The following is a 21,861-nucleotide window of genomic DNA, read 5'->3' on the forward strand; positions in this document are numbered from 1 at the left end:
ATTGTGTCTTGTATACTTCTATGAGAATATATACAATTGAACAACTCTATGAGTAACACAGTTAGATTCATTTAATTTAATGTATTAGATGAATGTGGTTAATATAAAAGTGTTCATATGTCTAACTTCGGTTAACTATTGTTGAGCCAACTCAATATACACGTTTAGGTACGGTTACTCATATCTAAATGAAGGTATATTTCATTTGTGTGTAACAATCTAAGACCATCTATCGGTGGAGAGATATTGCTTTGGTTTTAAGCAAACTTAGTTTGAATCTTAAATCAGGATTTCATCTAACGGTGAATATTGATTGCTTTGTTTCAAAGCTATCAATCCCTGATTTGAAGATTATATAAGGGAGAACTCTAGCAACTAGGAAACCTAATCCCCACACCTCATGTGTGATACTAGTTGCGACTAGAGTCGATTCTCCTTTAACTTAGGTTTATCCTAAAACCATTATAGGTTAACGACTTAAAGACTTCATTGGCATTCTGAAGCCAGACCCAACTATTTTCTTTGTAGTTGTGTGTTCTGATCTTTTTGTTTTCTATCGTATCGAGTACTATCTTCTCTAAGATTTGCTCGAGATTTATTCTCCGATAGGAAAGATAAAAAGTAGCCATAAATATCTTCATCTCATCGTTTGTGATTCCACAATATCTTATTTTGCTACCATACTATTAAGATTATTGTGAGGTGATTAATATTACTAGGATGTTCTTTGGGAATATAAGTCTGGTGTATCAATTGATTCCTGTTCACCTTGATTTATCAGACGGAACAAAACTCATAGGTATATCTGTGGGAGAAAGATTTATCTATTCAATAGACTTTTTTGTATGAGACAAATTGGTTTATCAGGTTTTTTGACTTTGGGTCGTAGGAACTCTTAGTTGTCGGTGAGATCAACTAAGGAAATCAAGTATGTAGAGTCCTGATGGGATTCAGAGGCGTAAGGAATGCGACTGTACCTTAATCGGTGTGAGACTTGGTTAGGGCTCAACTACATTCCAGTCTGAAGTTAACTTGTAGTAGGCTAGTGTCTATAGCGGCTTAATACAGTATGGTGTTCAAATATGGACTAGGTCCCGGGGGTTTTCTTCATTTGTGGTTTCCTCGTTAACAAAACTTCTGGTGTCTATGTTATTTCTTTTCTGCATTATATTTGTTTATATAATTGAAATATCAGAGGTTGTGCGTAGTTCAATCAATTGGTAAATCCGACCTTTGGTTGTTGATTGAAATTGATTGACACTTGAACATTGGCTTTTGGTACCGTTCAAGTTATTTCTCGTATCAATCAGGCTCACAGATTTCTATCTGTTCGATTGCATATTGTATTGAGAAATTGAGATATAACTCTTGGATATATTTCCTTGATTGAGTCTGACTGTCTAGTTGATTCTCACAAAATTATATGAGAGTTAGTCCATACAGATTTCCGAACGAAATATTGGGTGTGGTTGTTGATCCCCGCTTTTTCAAAAAGTATTTAGGATACAAACTTACTTTGTTCGCAACTGACGAGTAAATTTATTAATGTCCAAGAAAATGCTTCTTTTGTAGTTAGAGAAAGGTCTCTCATATTGTTATTTTTGGAATGACATCAAATGGGGGAGATTTCAATTTGAACTTGTGCTTAATTAATATACCTTCATAGGGAGTGCGGATGCGGAATTATAGAATATGATTTATACCTTTAAATCTCCTTGATGAAGATACTAAGTTTACTTGGTGAAATCCTCTAAATAAAAGTTGGTATTTGTTCTCTAGTCTCGATAACTCTTTTGTGAAATCATTAAACCATTGTTTTTCTCTTTTGCCAATTTTATTGACAAAAATGGGGGAAATCATTTAATAATATTCTACTATAACATATGGCTTGTCAGTGCATTATATAAAGGGGAGTGGATTATAAGCTATAAGTTTTACCTATTATGCAAAGAGAGAAAGTGAAGACTAAGGGGGAGCACATACCACCGTAGTATTACTTCAAAGTTGCGGTACATTTGAACTTTGAAGAAGGTAATAATACTATGTTTCGATATAACAACCACTGAGTTGAGTGATTTTATCATTCTAGAAAAGCTCTAAACCAGTATTCTCATAAGTTTTTATCTCTATGGATCTTCAAAAATAAAGGTGCTGAAACGATCATATGCAGAACCATAGGATAACTTGAAGAACGAAGAATTCAAGACGATGTTGGAGAACCAAGGAAATGAAGCATGATGAATTTTGAGCTAATGGTTTATTTATTTTAATCCATATTTATTGATAGTTTTTCAGTAAAATTGACAAAGGTACTCGCAAGTTTTGCTATCTCAAGCTTGTTGTCAATGTTACTTGCACAAAACTATATCTTGATTTATAATATATTAAAGTAAAGTCTCGGACTCTTACCTTATATCTATATAGATGTTTTAGCATTCTTTCTAAGTAAATATGATGCATGCAATCACTAGGACTGATACCTTTCAAATATGCAACTGACCAACCTATAACCGTCTTACTTTTTCTAAGGACATCTACCAACCTTCTTTCTTGTTCTAATGTAAGATTCAAAGCAATAATAACAGGCTAAGCGTCTTTGGAGCCTAAGTAAACATACTTTAGAATGTATGGTAATGGTTTAAGGGTCAAGGTGGGAGCTTTCTCGACAGATGAAACAAGTGGAGACTCGGACAGTACAAGAGGTTTTGGACTTACATTTATTAGTGTATAGCAGCATTATGGAATCCAACAAAGCGTATTATCATCAAAATCCTTCCCAAAGTGAGCTAAGCTTGCCTCTAATGGATCTTCTAAATGATTCTATGAGAAAGCATCATAAAAAATTTCATCAATTATACAAACAGTATCATGGTTATCGAAATCAGGGGGATAACATGCAACATTAAAGACATTTATTTCCATTTTCCAACTACCAAAAATCAAGTTCTATAATATCATTCCTACAGTTTATGATTGCATTACCGGTTGCTAAGAACAGTCATCCTAAAATAATAAGAATGTCCATTGTAGTCTGTCACATATTTTGTATCTAGTATTTTGGAATCTACTGGGTAAACAAAAATATCAACCTGTACAAGAACATCTTCTACCACTCGTAATGAACCTTCACTACACCATTTTTAGTGATTAGCAACGGCGGAGTTCAGTTACAAAGCGAGGTTGCAACAGTTTTCCACTGTTACGAAAGTCGATGTTGCAAATTTTCGCAACAGCTCATAAGCAGTTGCGAATTTTTGGTTGCAACAGTTATGAATCTGTTGCAACCCAAAATTGTCGCAACAGTTACAGTTGCGAAATTAGGTGGTCGCAACACTTTGAAACTTTTACGAAACTTGAATTTCGCAACAAGTTGCCGCAGTTGCGAAATATTTGCCACATCAAAAAAATAATGGTTTTGACTGGTCAAAACCAGAGTTCCTGTGACAAAATCTATATCAGTCCAAAGCAGAGTTTCCCAACAACTTTTTCAGTAAGAGAAATTTGTCTTAAAATGCATATAGCCCATAGTTATATATTATTATAAATAAATACCATTAAGTTGAAACCTACAAGCATCATCAAATTCAGCATAAGTCACGGTCTATGTTACGCTTAGAAAGTAAAAACATAAAGGTACTAGAGACATTAAGTGTGAAGTATCTAAAGAAATGAAAGTATAGAAACCTATCCTACATTTCAAAGACATGCTATAACAATATAAAATTCACTCCCCACTTTTAGCCAAGGTCGCTAATTATGAGTCAGGACCTGAATTTGTGCATGCTAAGCTCTCACTATGGCAGTTCCTTTGTTCCTTTGGTATGTATTCAATTGTATAGGCCTCAGATTGTCTCTGCAACAACAATAATAACAACATTGATCAGATTGATTCTATAGACATCCACCCGCAGCAAGCACTACACCAACTCATAACCAATGGACTATGTAAAGAGCAACAGACAAGTCATTTACTTCAAGCAGGCGTATTGATGCAAATTGAATATACTATCCATTGAGATTAAATATAACCTTATTTCAAGCTTGAGGGATGGAATAAAAATAAAAGCAAACTCAGATATGCAGATCAACCAAGTAACTTTGACGCGCAATTTAGTACCTGACCTAGTGCTTGCAAGCAAAATGCTCGGAGCGCCTCTTCTAGGAAGACCTCCTCAAACATTGTGATCATGAAGGGAACCAAATATAGTTGCTTAGAAGTACCATATTCTAGGCAGAGCTCCTCACACATAGGTTTTAACAAAGTTTACCTTCTATGTAGCCTTGTTCTTTACCAGACTTAAGTTACCCAGCCTTCATATGCATACTATAAGCCTAATGACAAAAAAATTACAGGAAATACACAGTCAGACACCAAACAAGTTTCTTAGGAAAAACCATAACTACAATAAAACTACCATACAAACAGAGTAACAATTATCCAGTACTAGGTCCAAAAGAAACAACGCAAGCCACCTGCTCACTTATGTTACTTAGCCAAGCCACCTGCTCACTTGTAAACAAAACTATTTGTCTTGATTAAAGTCTGACAACTAACGAATAGATAAATTGAAAACACGACATCACTTCTTAAAATAGACATAAGTAATAGCCTATTTATCAGAATGAAACACTTAATGTAAATTTGGAATCATCATTTAGAGGCCCTTATTTGATCAGAAAAGACCTTTTTACTAAATAAACCAGTGCTAAGTGGAGGAACATGAGACCCAACTAATGTATTGTATTTAATGCAATATCATAGATAAAGTTTGCTGGTGTCAATTGTCAACTTGTATGAACCATCTGATGCAAGCCACCAAGTGACAATTAGGTCAACCTAAAAGTAGCATCACCCATCTGGGTGTCCGCTAGTATATGCATCATATGAGGATTTCATAGAACTTAACAGTTCTCATGCCTTTTGTATTAAATAATAAACATGAACCCTGCAGTTCTCTAAGAAGATGAAGTCCTTGGCAACATAATAGAGTAACTTAATATCATTGGATATACAGTACCTGAAAATCATTAGCTTCAGAATCACTATTAGTAAAAAAGGCGTTTCCCATTTTCCTAATAGTAAATGTCTCCACAAGTTCCTTTCGAGATCCCGTCCCATAAGAGATTAAACTATTCATACTCGTTTAAATGACAGTTGTATAGCCCATAAGAAGGTATGGAGATTAAGATGTGGCTAACAAGAACAATAAAATAAATCTAGATAGTCCCTACCAGGGATGGCTTAGTGGTGCGATTACAAATGAGTGGTAAAACAACAAAGTACTTAATTGTTTATTTGCAGCTTCAACAAGTCTTGGTTCATTCCCACCTGCAAATTCCCATAAAAGTATATAAGCAATGAAATTGGGCAACTATCAAACACCTGGCAGTCCTGACCAACTCAATTGATGAACATCAACTCAATTATATGACACCTGCAGATACACTAACTTCAAATAAACAGTGACAGTGTATTTGAACCCTAGACATCGTTGTACAACTACCAACAACCAGACCAACTCAATGCAGATAGACTAAATTCAAAATGAAAAAACAATTTGAGGTAAGATGATTGTTTACACCTAAAGTTGTGCACCACAGACCAGTCAGCAGACTGATCAAAGTCCAGTAGCACAAATTGATATAGTCAGAAATATTTATGATTATTTTAAAAACATATAAACAAGGTCAAGAAAGATAACATATCACCCATTTGACATAAGTTATCATCTGGGACATCAACTATACGAAATTGTGTTTGTGGAGTTAGAATTGCTTCTGTTGTTTAAACACAAGATGAAGCTAGTTGGTGGCATCATGAATGTGTAAAGCAACTGGTGATAGATTGACGGAGGTGTTGGTGGTCTGTGGAGATGGACAGGGGGTTAGTCCTCGAGTGATTTTGGGGGAGTCGAGTGTATTTTAAATCTTGGGGATTTTAAGAGAGTTTGAGAGAGTGTAGGGAGTTTGAGAGAGTTTGGTGTTTTTGAGTTCAGGGAGTTTGGGGGAGTGTAGGGAGTTTGAGAGAGTTTATTAGAGGGAGTTTGGGAAAGTTTGATAGAGTTCACTCCTAACTCATTCTCTTAAGAAACAATAAACCCTCATTTGCAAATAAAAATGATCTTTAATCAAAAGAAAATAAATAAATAAAAATGATCCTATGTCTGCATCAATAGTATGTTATTGTTGTGCAACGAGGATAATTTTTCCCCCTACATTTTAACGGTCTCCATACAATTGTAACTCCCTTTGTTCACGAACATTTTCCCACATATCATCCGCTATACTCTTTCTCCATGCATTAGCTTCTTGACGTTGTTGTTCTTGAGTTTGTTGTGTCAAAACTTCGTCGTCATTTACAAGCGTTGATGGATGGGTATCTTCCTCTTCCTCGACTGGAAACTCATCTGAATGGCATTCTTTTCGCAAGAAGTTGTGTAAGCCTGCACAAGCTGTCACTATCTCCGCTTGCACTTGATACGGAAATGGAGGTTGAGACTTAAAGATCAAGAAACGAGACTTCAAAACACCAAACAATCTTTCAACTACATTCCTCAAAGAAGCATGACGCATGTTAAATAATTCTTCAGCCTTTTTCGCATGATTACCCGTACCAGAAAATTCTTTCAAATGATAACGTTGGCCACGAAATGGTGTTAAACAATATCGCCGGTTTGCAAACCCACCATCCCCCAAGTAATATTTACCTGAATAAAACACAAAAAGAAAACTTCGTCAAGTAGAATCCAAATATAACTTAACCAAAAAATCAATACTTCACATTAGATAAAAGTAAAAATACCTTGCGGTATTTTCAGTCCATTTCTTTTTTCATTGCGTCGTTAAGTATTTTCGAATCATGAGCAGACCCTTCCCATCCACTGAGCACGTATATGAACTCCAAGTCGAATTTGCAAACCGCTAACACATTTTGAGATGTAATTCCATGTCGATTCCGGTAAATGGTTGCATCTCTTTTCATCACCATTGCTGGAATATGTGTACCGTCCATAGCTCTAATGCAATCCTTAAATTAAGGGTAAAATCGTGTACTCTCTCGAATTTTAGTTGGAGTTGCACTTGTTGGCTTAGCCATCATCTTCAGGTCTATAGCATTCAAAGCTCGCAACATCCTATTGAAGTTTTTACTAACTGTCCACCGAGAGCGACCAAATGTGTCACGTATTCTGCAATATCGTGAACTTTGGCCAACAACGAGTAAAAATGTACCAAGCATTTCTTCAATAGAAACACATCTTGTATCACGTAATGGTGTAGTTTCTCGAATGATACAACATAGTTTTAAAAAAATATCAGGGTACATCCTATAACTTCGTCGAAAGTCTTCTGGGTCTTCACGCAAAACTCTCCTTATATAGTTATACCCAAATAAAGTAACCGGGCGTCTCATTGGTCTTTCAATACGCTGAGTTTGTATGTATTGCAGTTGCTTATTTTATATCCATCAACCATGAATGCACCGCTGAAAATATATTCAAAACTATGGATAGTTCAAATTCATTATTGTTGCTTACCTCTTCATCATCACTGCTTTCATCTTCTGTATCGAAGGCTTGATCTTCACTATCAGTAGATAAATGCAAATCAGACATGTTCACCTAAAAAGATGATAAAAGTACTTTTTTTTTATTAGAATCATCATTATCTCAAAAGCAAAAAAATATATGTGTATAGAAAATAAGCATATAGAATATAAAGTTCATAGATTCAATATCATAATAACCATAAAGATGTCAATCCATAACAATAAGTAGCAATCGATCCATAACAATAAAGTCTCAACTAGGAGAAAATAAAAATTAAATACTAATAGTTACGAAGCAAAACGACCAAATGTTGTAACTCTAAAATGCCATTGCGCCTAACAGAAACTTGCAAAGATGACAGGTTTATGCTTTTAACTTTGAACCAATCCACAACTTTCTCTCTTCAGGAGTAAAACGTATGAATAAGTTCTTCTTGTGATTGTTGTCCAACATTTCAATTACTTTCAGCTTATCTTCCAAAGAAATTTCATTCATGCCATAAACAAGATCCCATACTTCGTTATCTTTCTTATCCTTATCAAGTCTGCGCATTTCCTTTTCAATTTTGCGATCTTCTTTCTATTTCGCAATAAGAGCATGCATTGACTCAATAGAAGAAGCAATCGATGAACTCTTGGCAATCAATTTTTGTAGGTAATCAGACTGCTCAGTAGGATTAGTTGATGTAGAAGAGTCACTAATGTCACACCTTGGTCTTTTCCTTGGTACTGCTTTTCTGACTGGAATTTTCTGTGTGTTCATATCTTGAGTTTCATCTTTACCTTGTTCATCATTTTCCTCTGAGAAATATCCCACACATGATACGTTAAAAGCTCTATCATATTGCTCTCGTTGAGTATCATCAACATCCAAGTAATCATCTTGTTCATCTTCTTCATCTTCCTCATTACAGGTTCTAGCACTTGTACCCTCATGGGTAAGATCAACTGTAACTTTTCCAGATGCACTTTTATTCCCAAAAACAATATGCAAGTCACCATAGTCTTTACCATTTTCCTCCCTTAGGTGAGTTTTCTTTGGATGGCTCTGTTAACAAAAAAAAAAGAGGATAAATCATGAATTAGAACTCTGCATAAATTAGAAGAAAAAAAATTCAAATTCAGTTGTCGGCAAATAACACATACATACCTCAAAGTAATTTTTCCACATCTCGTCGGATCCAGTAATCATCTTGTTATCATCATCCCAACCGAATCCAGAAGTACAAGATTTAAACAAATCTTGGTATTCACCAAATCGTTTCTTGAACCATTTATATTTCCCTCTAAAGTTCTCATAAGATTTGTCACAATTACATGCTTCGTTAAGTTTTGGAAGTATCTCTTCTACCACTAGTCTCTTAGTAAAACATCCATTAGTGTCTTTCTTCTTATCAAGTGTAACTTCTACTAACAATTCCAATAGTTTCCCAGTCTATCGTGCTGTCAATTGTTTGTAATTCGTATTCGTATCTGGTTTCGTATTCTTATTCTTCCTAACATTCTTTTTCTTCTTGTTGCTTTCAGAAGGTTTGCTAGAACTGTCCATTCTATGGTGTGACAAGTTAGCTATATTAGTACTTATACTAAGACTAGAACTTAGCAAAGCAAGAAAGAAATTAATGACAAGGTAGTGAAATACAAACTTGTAAGTGGGTGCAAGTTGAACAACGCCTTTTAAATCAAATAACTGAGCTAGTAAAGTGACACACATGGGTTTTCAACTAGATAATGCCAGTTGTTACTTGCTTTACATGTTTACATTTTAGACCTGACTTTGCTTGTCAGATTTACATATGCAAAGAATGACTAAACTCTGAGCCAGTGTTTTCTCAGACTGTTGCTATCTGTCTTACAATATGAACATGTTGACTGCAGCGACTTACTATTGTTTATTACAGGTGAGTCTATGCAATCTGCAGTGATGGAAACTTACTAGTGTCTATTACATGTGAGTCTATGCAATCTGCAGTGATGGAACTGAAGGCTAGGAGCAGGTGACAATGGGTTTTAACTAAGCAATGTAAATCATCGATCAAAAATGCAAAGTTTGGGAGTATAAGCACATGTTTCGGAACTAAGATGACAGCAGGAAAATTCAGCAACCTAAACTCCTAAAACTTCTAGTCGAAGACCAGTAATTTGTTAGTGAACAACAATCAAGGTATTGAATACCATGTCCAGATGGAATACAACTTCACTAGTTCAATCCGAACATGGTTTCGACTAATCTCATTCATAAAAAATCACACAAGCATAAAGATATCAGTGTTGATGGTTTAGTAACATGGACAATGGGTACGCGTTCTCAACAAAAAATAAATGAAAAATAAATTCACCTCATCCCAACCTATCCGAAGTGCCGAACTATATGGATTGGTTGTTGGATTGGGTTTAAAAACATCATCCTGGTGCCTAATTCTCAGTTTGTACAGTATACACAATTAATCTACACAACTCCTAGTCGGTATAGAATTCTCAGTTTATACAGTATACACAATTTATCTACACAATTATCTAATGAATCCACTATCCATCCATATAATTCACTAGAGGAGACGTATATTGATATTGATTTGGAATACTATATGAACTGCCGCTTCCGATAATAGATATTGTTACAATCCAACAGAAGTTCTAAATTATGAGATAATCAATCTACAGAATTCTAAGCGTGTCGGTTATAATCATAAACAAATGAGTAACATGGAAAATGGGTACACCTTCTAAATTATGAGTTAGTCAATCTCTCATCAGTAAAGAGATTAGCTTTCACTTATTGCATACCTTTACTGCATATGCTCATTCCATAAATTCTTAAGTTTTCATAAACAAAAGCAATTCCCTACTGTCTGCGCCGCATTCTTTCACTAAAACTAGTTTGATTACACACAACTAGATATAAAAATGAGTAACAAAGCAAGATATGTTGATTACATACAACTCACAATAACTACAACATTTAGCTCAGATTTTTGTTACCAAAAATGAAGTTTCCATTACAAGGTTAAAGAAGTATACTTACAATGAATTGTTGAGAATCAGGCCAAGATAATATAGAGAAACGTTTAACAGCAATGAATTTACCATTATCAAGTTTCGCTTTGTAAACAACATTAGGAGATTTTTCACCACTTTCTGATACAATTTTATCACTGCTAAATCCATTAGTTGCTAGTTTAAGTTCAGATAAACTATATTCTTTAAACACATGAACAACTTGATTTATATCATCCTGATATCGATGTTCTCCTCCATTAAGTAGATCCAGTTTTTCACCTTCTACTAACTCTTGATCTTGTAATGCTTGTATATTACTTGTTCGGGACTGTATGCAACCCATTTTTCCTCAACATCCAATAACTCAAAACCAGCTATCTCTATCTATCTAGATTTATGTATCTTGGTCGCTCTGAAAGCCTAACTAGTTCGCCAATAACGTTGTAGCTGTAATTTATAAGAGTAAGTTCCAAAGTTTCTAGGCGGCAAAAATTCTAGAAATTTATTTTGAGTGAGAAATGTTTGTTATAATTTAGACTTTAGACGTAAATAATATGCGCATTACTAGAAAATGATGTGCATGGTTACTGCATCTGGCACTTAAGTTACTGTATATGCAGCATATGCTTATTTCCCACTGTTGACCTCATTTCTCATATAAATACCAGAAAGGCACCAGATGACGCATCTCATGAGGCATGTATAGATTTGCTTTCTGGCGTCTTATGTTCACAATGAAGAAACACAGTTTTACAGTGGAGAAAGTTAGGAGTTCTAGCAAGAAAGCTAATGGGGAAGAGCTGATGCTACAGCTCTGGGTTGAGCAAGAGAACGACAAAGTTGCTTGCTGAGCAGTTTCTAGTTCTTAGTCACGCGTTCAGTCACAAGTTCTCAGCAAAGTTGGTTGACTGAATACATCTACACTCCTGAATATATGTTTTCATCATTCAGATACATCCCAGTAGCAATCATTCACAAGTTCTCAGAAAATAACTACAATGAAACAGATCCTACCATTTAACAGGCGTATGAAGTAGAGACTGGATTACCCTATGATATTGTTCTTGGTAAAAATGGGAGAGAAAAAATTATATTGAAGTCGAAGCAACAACACCTACAACAAAGAACTAGTTCTCTTGTTTGTCAAGATCGATCTGTTGTTTCCCCTGCAGCAGAAGCTGCAAGAGCTGCTATTGAGCTTGACAGAGAAAGGGTTTTGACAGAAAGTACACATAAATCTTGGGGGAGTCGAGTGTATTTTAAATCTTGGGGATTTTAAGAGAGTTTGAGAGAGTTTAGGGAGTTTGAGAGAGTTTGGTGTTTTTGAGTTCAGGGAGTTTGGGGGAGTGTAGGGAGTTTGAGAGAGTTTATTAGAGGGAGTTTGGGAAAGTTTGATAGAGTTCACTCCTAACTCATTCTCTTAAGAAACAATAAACCCTCATTTGCAAATAAAAATGATCTTTAATCAAAAGAAAATAAATAAATAAAAATGATCCTATGTCTGCATCAATAGTATGTTATTGTTGTGCAACGAGGATAATTTTTCCCCCTACATTTTAACGGTCTCCATACAATTGTAACTCCCTTTGTTCACGAACATTTTCCCACATATCATCCGCTATACTCTTTCTCCATGCATTAGCTTCTTGACGTTGTTGTTCTTGAGTTTGTTGTGTCAAAACTTCGTCGTCATTTACAAGCGTTGATGGATGGGTATCTTCCTCTTCCTCGACTGGAAACTCATCTGAATGGCATTCTTTTCGCAAGAAGTTGTGTAAGCCTGCACAAGCTGTCACTATCTCCGCTTGCACTTGATACGGAAATGGAGGTTGAGACTTAAAGATCAAGAAACGAGACTTCAAAACACCAAACAATCTTTCAACTACATTCCTCAAAGAAGCATGACGCATGTTAAATAATTCTTCAGCCTTTTTCGCATGATTACCCGTACCAGAAAATTCTTTCAAATGATAACGTTGGCCACGAAATGGTGTTAAACAATATCGCCGGTTTGCAAACCCACCATCCCCCAAGTAATATTTACCTGAATAAAACACAAAAAGAAAACTTCGTCAAGTAGAATCCAAATATAACTTAACCAAAAAATCAATACTTCACATTAGATAAAAGTAAAAATACCTTGCGGTATTTTCAGTCCATTTCTTTTTTCATTGCGTCGTTAAGTATTTTCGAATCATGAGCAGACCCTTCCCATCCACTGAGCACGTATATGAACTCCAAGTCGAATTTGCAAACCGCTAACACATTTTGAGATGTAATTCCATGTCGATTCCGGTAAATGGTTGCATCTCTTTTCATCACCATTGCTGGAATATGTGTACCGTCCATAGCTCTAATGCAATCCTTAAATTAAGGGTAAAATCGTGTACTCTCTCGAATTTTAGTTGGAGTTGCACTTGTTGGCTTAGCCATCATCTTCAGGTCTATAGCATTCAAAGCTCGCAACATCCTATTGAAGTTTTTACTAACTGTCCACCGAGAGCGACCAAATGTGTCACGTATTCTGCAATATCGTGAACTTTGGCCAACAACGAGTAAAAATGTACCAAGCATTTCTTCAATAGAAACACATCTTGTATCACGTAATGGTGTAGTTTCTCGAATGATACAACATAGTTTTAAAAAAATATCAGGGTACATCCTATAACTTCGTCGAAAGTCTTCTGGGTCTTCACGCAAAACTCTCCTTATATAGTTATACCCAAATAAAGTAACCGGGCGTCTCATTGGTCTTTCAATACGCTGAGTTTGTATGTATTGCAGTTGCTTATTTTATATCCATCAACCATGAATGCACCGCTGAAAATATATTCAAAACTATGGATAGTTCAAATTCATTATTGTTGCTTACCTCTTCATCATCACTGCTTTCATCTTCTGTATCGAAGGCTTGATCTTCACTATCAGTAGATAAATGCAAATCAGACATGTTCACCTAAAAAGATGATAAAAGTACTTTTTTTTTATTAGAATCATCATTATCTCAAAAGCAAAAAAATATATGTGTATAGAAAATAAGCATATAGAATATAAAGTTCATAGATTCAATATCATAATAACCATAAAGATGTCAATCCATAACAATAAGTAGCAATCGATCCATAACAATAAAGTCTCAACTAGGAGAAAATAAAAATTAAATACTAATAGTTACGAAGCAAAACGACCAAATGTTGTAACTCTAAAATGCCATTGCGCCTAACAGAAACTTGCAAAGATGACAGGTTTATGCTTTTAACTTTGAACCAATCCACAACTTTCTCTCTTCAGGAGTAAAACGTATGAATAAGTTCTTCTTGTGATTGTTGTCCAACATTTCAATTACTTTCAGCTTATCTTCCAAAGAAATTTCATTCATGCCATAAACAAGATCCCATACTTCGTTATCTTTCTTATCCTTATCAAGTCTGCGCATTTCCTTTTCAATTTTGCGATCTTCTTTCTATTTCGCAATAAGAGCATGCATTGACTCAATAGAAGAAGCAATCGATGAACTCTTGGCAATCAATTTTTGTAGGTAATCAGACTGCTCAGTAGGATTAGTTGATGTAGAAGAGTCACTAATGTCACACCTTGGTCTTTTCCTTGGTACTGCTTTTCTGACTGGAATTTTCTGTGTGTTCATATCTTGAGTTTCATCTTTACCTTGTTCATCATTTTCCTCTGAGAAATATCCCACACATGATACGTTAAAAGCTCTATCATATTGCTCTCGTTGAGTATCATCAACATCCAAGTAATCATCTTGTTCATCTTCTTCATCTTCCTCATTACAGGTTCTAGCACTTGTACCCTCATGGGTAAGATCAACTGTAACTTTTCCAGATGCACTTTTATTCCCAAAAACAATATGCAAGTCACCATAGTCTTTACCATTTTCCTCCCTTAGGTGAGTTTTCTTTGGATGGCTCTGTTAACAAAAAAAAAAGAGGATAAATCATGAATTAGAACTCTGCATAAATTAGAAGAAAAAAAATTCAAATTCAGTTGTCGGCAAATAACACATACATACCTCAAAGTAATTTTTCCACATCTCGTCGGATCCAGTAATCATCTTGTTATCATCATCCCAACCGAATCCAGAAGTACAAGATTTAAACAAATCTTGGTATTCACCAAATCGTTTCTTGAACCATTTATATTTCCCTCTAAAGTTCTCATAAGATTTGTCACAATTACATGCTTCGTTAAGTTTTGGAAGTATCTCTTCTACCACTAGTCTCTTAGTAAAACATCCATTAGTGTCTTTCTTCTTATCAAGTGTAACTTCTACTAACAATTCCAATAGTTTCCCAGTCTATCGTGCTGTCAATTGTTTGTAATTCGTATTCGTATCTGGTTTCGTATTCTTATTCTTCCTAACATTCTTTTTCTTCTTGTTGCTTTCAGAAGGTTTGCTAGAACTGTCCATTCTATGGTGTGACAAGTTAGCTATATTAGTACTTATACTAAGACTAGAACTTAGCAAAGCAAGAAAGAAATTAATGACAAGGTAGTGAAATACAAACTTGTAAGTGGGTGCAAGTTGAACAACGCCTTTTAAATCAAATAACTGAGCTAGTAAAGTGACACACATGGGTTTTCAACTAGATAATGCCAGTTGTTACTTGCTTTACATGTTTACATTTTAGACCTGACTTTGCTTGTCAGATTTACATATGCAAAGAATGACTAAACTCTGAGCCAGTGTTTTCTCAGACTGTTGCTATCTGTCTTACAATATGAACATGTTGACTGCAGCGACTTACTATTGTTTATTACAGGTGAGTCTATGCAATCTGCAGTGATGGAAACTTACTAGTGTCTATTACATGTGAGTCTATGCAATCTGCAGTGATGGAACTGAAGGCTAGGAGCAGGTGACAATGGGTTTTAACTAAGCAATGTAAATCATCGATCAAAAATGCAAAGTTTGGGAGTATAAGCACATGTTTCGGAACTAAGATGACAGCAGGAAAATTCAGCAACCTAAACTCCTAAAACTTCTAGTCGAAGACCAGTAATTTGTTAGTGAACAACAATCAAGGTATTGAATACCATGTCCAGATGGAATACAACTTCACTAGTTCAATCCGAACATGGTTTCGACTAATCTCATTCATAAAAAATCACACAAGCATAAAGATATCAGTGTTGATGGTTTAGTAACATGGACAATGGGTACGCGTTCTCAACAAAAAATAAATGAAAAATAAATTCACCTCATCCCAACCTATCCGAAGTGCCGAACTATATGGATTGGTTGTTGGATTGGGTTTAAAAACATCATCCTGGTGCCTAATTCTCAGTTTGTACAGTATACACAATTAATCTACACAACTCCTAGTCGGTATAGAATTCTCAGTTTATACAGTATACACAATTTATCTACACAATTATCTAATGAATCCACTATCCATCCATATAATTCACTAGAGGAGACGTATATTGATATTGATTTGGAATACTATATGAACTGCCGCTTCCGATAATAGATATTGTTACAATCCAACAGAAGTTCTAAATTATGAGATAATCAATCTACAGAATTCTAAGCGTGTCGGTTATAATCATAAACAAATGAGTAACATGGAAAATGGGTACACCTTCTAAATTATGAGTTAGTCAATCTCTCATCAGTAAAGAGATTAGCTTTCACTTATTGCATACCTTTACTGCATATGCTCATTCCATAAATTCTTAAGTTTTCATAAACAAAAGCAATTCCCTACTATCTGCGCCGCATTCTTTCACTAAAACTAGTTTGATTACACACAACTAGATATAAAAATGAGTAACAAAGCAAGATATGTTGATTACATACAACTCACAATAACTACAACATTTAGCTCAGATTTTTGTTACCAAAAATGAAGTTTCCATTACAAGGTTAAAGAAGTATACTTACAATGAATTGTTGAGAATCAGGCCAAGATAATATAGAGAAACGTTTAACAGCAATGAATTTACCATTATCAAGTTTCGCTTTGTAAACAACATTAGGAGATTTTTCACCACTTTCTGATACAATTTTATCACTGCTAAATCCATTAGTTGCTAGTTTAAGTTCAGATAAACTATATTCTTTAAACACATGAACAACTTGATTTATATCATCCTGATATCGATGTTCTCCTCCATTAAGTAGATCCAGTTTTTCACCTTCTACTAACTCTTGATCTTGTAATGCTTGTATATTACTTGTTCGGGACTGTATGCAACCCATTTTTCCTCAACATCCAATAACTCAAAACCAGCTATCTCTATCTATCTAGATTTATGTATCTTGGTCGCTCTGAAAGCCTAACTAGTTCGCCAATAACGTTGTAGCTGTAATTTATAAGAGTAAGTTCCAAAGTTTCTAGGCGGCAAAAATTCTAGAAATTTATTTTGAGTGAGAAATGTTTGTTATAATTTAGACTTTAGACGTAAATAATATGCGCATTACTAGAAAATGATGTGCATGGTTACTGCATCTGGCACTTAAGTTACTGTATATGCAGCATATGCTTATTTCCCACTGTTGACCTCATTTCTCATATAAATACCAGAAAGGCACCAGATGACGCATCTCATGAGGCATGTATAGATTTGCTTTCTGGCGTCTTATGTTCACAATGAAGAAACACAGTTTTACAGTGGAGAAAGTTAGGAGTTCTAGCAAGAAAGCTAATGGGGAAGAGCTGATGCTACAACACTGGGTTGAGCAAGAGAACGACAAAGTTGCTTGCTGAGCAGTTTCTAGTTCTTAGTCACGCGTTCAGTCACAAGTTCTCAGCAAAGTTGGTTGACTGAATACATCTACACTCCTGAATATATGTTTTCATCATTCAGATACATCCCAGTAGCAATCATTCACAAGTTCTCAGAAAATAACTACAATGAAACAGATCCTACCATTTAACAGGCGTATGAAGTAGAGACTGGATTACCCTATGATATTGTTCTTGGTAAAAATGGGAGAGAAAAAATTATATTGAAGTCGAAGCAACAACACCTACAACAAAGAACTAGTTCTCTTGTTTGTCAAGATCGATCTGTTGTTTCCCCTGCAGCAGAAGCTGCAAGAGCTGCTATTGAGCTTGACAGAGAAAGGGTTTTGACAGAAAGTACACATAAATCTTGGGGGAGTCGAGTGTATTTTAAATCTTGGGGATTTTAAGAGAGTTTGAGAGAGTTTAGGGAGTTTGAGAGAGTTTGGTGTTTTTGAGTTCAGGGAGTTTGGGGGAGTGTAGGGAGTTTGAGAGAGTTTATTAGAGGGAGTTTGGGAAAGTTTGATAGAGTTCACTCCTAACTCATTCTCTTAAGAAACAATAAACCCTCATTTGCAAATAAAAATGATCTTTAATCAAAAGAAAATAAATAAATAAAAATGATCCTATGTCTGCATCAATAGTATGTTATTGTTGTGCAACGAGGATAATTTTTCCCCCTACATTTTAACGGTCTCCATACAATTGTAACTCCCTTTGTTCACGAACATTTTCCCACATATCATCCGCTATACTCTTTCTCCATGCATTAGCTTCTTGACGTTGTTGTTCTTGAGTTTGTTGTGTCAAAACTTCGTCGTCATTTACAAGCGTTGATGGATGGGTATCTTCCTCTTCCTCGACTGGAAACTCATCTGAATGGCATTCTTTTCGCAAGAAGTTGTGTAAGCCTGCACAAGCTGTCACTATCTCCGCTTGCACTTGATACGGAAATGGAGGTTGAGACTTAAAGATCAAGAAACGAGACTTCAAAACACCAAACAATCTTTCAACTACATTCCTCAAAGAAGCATGACGCATGTTAAATAATTCTTCAGCCTTTTTCGCATGATTACCCGTACCAGAAAATTCTTTCAAATGATAACGTTGGCCACGAAATGGTGTTAAACAATATCGCCGGTTTGCAAACCCACCATCCCCCAAGTAATATTTACCTGAATAAAACACAAAAAGAAAACTTCGTCAAGTAGAATCCAAATATAACTTAACCAAAAAATCAATACTTCACATTAGATAAAAGTAAAAATACCTTGCGGTATTTTCAGTCCATTTCTTTTTTCATTGCGTCGTTAAGTATTTTCGAATCATGAGCAGACCCTTCCCATCCACTGAGCACGTATATGAACTCCAAGTCGAATTTGCAAACCGCTAACACATTTTGAGATGTAATTCCATGTCGATTCCGGTAAATGGTTGCATCTCTTTTCATCACCATTGCTGGAATATGTGTACCGTCCATAGCTCTAATGCAATCCTTAAATTAAGGGTAAAATCGTGTACTCTCTCGAATTTTAGTTGGAGTTGCACTTGTTGGCTTAGCCATCATCTTCAGGTCTATAGCATTCAAAGCTCGCAACATCCTATTGAAGTTTTTACTAACTGTCCACCGAGAGCGACCAAATGTGTCACGTATTCTGCAATATCGTGAACTTTGGCCAACAACGAGTAAAAATGTACCAAGCATTTCTTCAATAGAAACACATCTTGTATCACGTAATGGTGTAGTTTCTCGAATGATACAACATAGTTTTAAAAAAATATCAGGGTACATCCTATAACTTCGTCGAAAGTCTTCTGGGTCTTCACGCAAAACTCTCCTTATATAGTTATACCCAAATAAAGTAACCGGGCGTCTCATTGGTCTTTCAATACGCTGAGTTTGTATGTATTGCAGTTGCTTATTTTATATCCATCAACCATGAATGCACCGCTGAAAATATATTCAAAACTATGGATAGTTCAAATTCATTATTGTTGCTTACCTCTTCATCATCACTGCTTTCATCTTCTGTATCGAAGGCTTGATCTTCACTATCAGTAGATAAATGCAAATCAGACATGTTCACCTAAAAAGATGATAAAAGTACTTTTTTTTTATTAGAATCATCATTATCTCAAAAGCAAAAAAATATATGTGTATAGAAAATAAGCATATAGAATATAAAGTTCATAGATTCAATATCATAATAACCATAAAGATGTCAATCCATAACAATAAGTAGCAATCGATCCATAACAATAAAGTCTCAACTAGGAGAAAATAAAAATTAAATACTAATAGTTACGAAGCAAAACGACCAAATGTTGTAACTCTAAAATGCCATTGCGCCTAACAGAAACTTGCAAAGATGACAGGTTTATGCTTTTAACTTTGAACCAATCCACAACTTTCTCTCTTCAGGAGTAAAACGTATGAATAAGTTCTTCTTGTGATTGTTGTCCAACATTTCAATTACTTTCAGCTTATCTTCCAAAGAAATTTCATTCATGCCATAAACAAGATCCCATACTTCGTTATCTTTCTTATCCTTATCAAGTCTGCGCATTTCCTTTTCAATTTTGCGATCTTCTTTCTATTTCGCAATAAGAGCATGCATTGACTCAATAGAAGAAGCAATCGATGAACTCTTGGCAATCAATTTTTGTAGGTAATCAGACTGCTCAGTAGGATTAGTTGATGTAGAAGAGTCACTAATGTCACACCTTGGTCTTTTCCTTGGTACTGCTTTTCTGACTGGAATTTTCTGTGTGTTCATATCTTGAGTTTCATCTTTACCTTGTTCATCATTTTCCTCTGAGAAATATCCCACACATGATACGTTAAAAGCTCTATCATATTGCTCTCGTTGAGTATCATCAACATCCAAGTAATCATCTTGTTCATCTTCTTCATCTTCCTCATTACAGGTTCTAGCACTTGTACCCTCATGGGTAAGATCAACTGTAACTTTTCCAGATGCACTTTTATTCCCAAAAACAATATGCAAGTCACCATAGTCTTTACCATTTTCCTCCCTTAGGTGAGTTTTCTTTGGATGGCTCTGTTAACAAAAAAAAAAGAGGATAAATCATGAATTAGAACTCTGCATAAATTAGAAGAAAAAAAATTCAAATTCAGTTGTCGGCAAATAACACATACATACCTCAAAGTAATTTTTCCACATCTCGTCGGATCCAGTAATCATCTTGTTATCATCATCCCAACCGAATCCAGAAGTACAAGATTTAAACAAATCTTGGTATTCACCAAATCGTTTCTTGAACCATTTATATTTCCCTCTAAAGTTCTCATAAGATTTGTCACAATTACATGCTTCGTTAAGTTTTGGAAGTATCTCTTCTACCACTAGTCTCTTAGTAAAACATCCATTAGTGTCTTTCTTCTTATCAAGTGTAACTTCTACTAACAATTCCAATAGTTTCCCAGTCTATCGTGCTGTCAATTGTTTGTAATTCGTATTCGTATCTGGTTTCGTATTCTTATTCTTCCTAACATTCTTTTTCTTCTTGTTGCTTTCAGAAGGTTTGCTAGAACTGTCCATTCTATGGTGTGACAAGTTAGCTATATTAGTACTTATACTAAGACTAGAACTTAGCAAAGCAAGAAAGAAATTAATGACAAGGTAGTGAAATACAAACTTGTAAGTGGGTGCAAGTTGAACAACGCCTTTTAAATCAAATAACTGAGCTAGTAAAGTGACACACATGGGTTTTCAACTAGATAATGCCAGTTGTTACTTGCTTTACATGTTTACATTTTAGACCTGACTTTGCTTGTCAGATTTACATATGCAAAGAATGACTAAACTCTGAGCCAGTGTTTTCTCAGACTGTTGCTATCTGTCTTACAATATGAACATGTTGACTGCAGCGACTTACTATTGTTTATTACAGGTGAGTCTATGCAATCTGCAGTGATGGAAACTTACTAGTGTCTATTACATGTGAGTCTATGCAATCTGCAGTGATGGAACTGAAGGCTAGGAGCAGGTGACAATGGGTTTTAACTAAGCAATGTAAATCATCGATCAAAAATGCAAAGTTTGGGAGTATAAGCACATGTTTCGGAACTAAGATGACAGCAGGAAAATTCAGCAACCTAAACTCCTAAAACTTCTAGTCGAAGACCAGTAATTTGTTAGTGAACAACAATCAAGGTATTGAATACCATGTCCAGATGGAATACAACTTCACTAGTTCAATCCGAACATGGTTTCGACTAATCTCATTCATAAAAAATCACACAAGCATAAAGATATCAGTGTTGATGGTTTAGTAACATGGACAATGGGTACGCGTTCTCAACAAAAAATAAATGAAAAATAAATTCACCTCATCCCAACCTATCCGAAGTGCCGAACTATATGGATTGGTTGTTGGATTGGGTTTAAAAACATCATCCTGGTGCCTAATTCTCAGTTTGTACAGTATACACAATTAATCTACACAACTCCTAGTCGGTATAGAATTCTCAGTTTATACAGTATACACAATTTATCTACACAATTATCTAATGAATCCACTATCCATCCATATAATTCA

At 35.2% G+C, this 21,861-nt stretch overlaps 1 protein-coding gene across 1 annotated transcript; it reads right to left on the reverse strand.

Moving 5' to 3' along the window:
- Window positions 1-6,267: 6,267 nt before the first annotated feature.
- LOC113312724 lies at window positions 6,268-7,613 on the reverse strand (the record flags this gene model as incomplete). Its single annotated transcript, XM_026561462.1, has 3 exons — window positions 7,536-7,613; window positions 6,830-6,892; window positions 6,268-6,705 (listed from the first exon to the last, which is right to left on the reverse strand). Coding segments are annotated over exons 1-3 (579 nt in total), but the record flags the coding sequence as incomplete, so codon positions are not given.
- Window positions 7,614-21,861: the final 14,248 nt, after the last annotated feature.

The sequence above is a fragment of the Papaver somniferum genome, chromosome 9 (assembly GCF_003573695.1).
Source record: "Papaver somniferum cultivar HN1 chromosome 9, ASM357369v1, whole genome shotgun sequence".
Classification (NCBI taxonomy): Eukaryota; Viridiplantae; Streptophyta; class Magnoliopsida; order Ranunculales; family Papaveraceae; genus Papaver; species Papaver somniferum.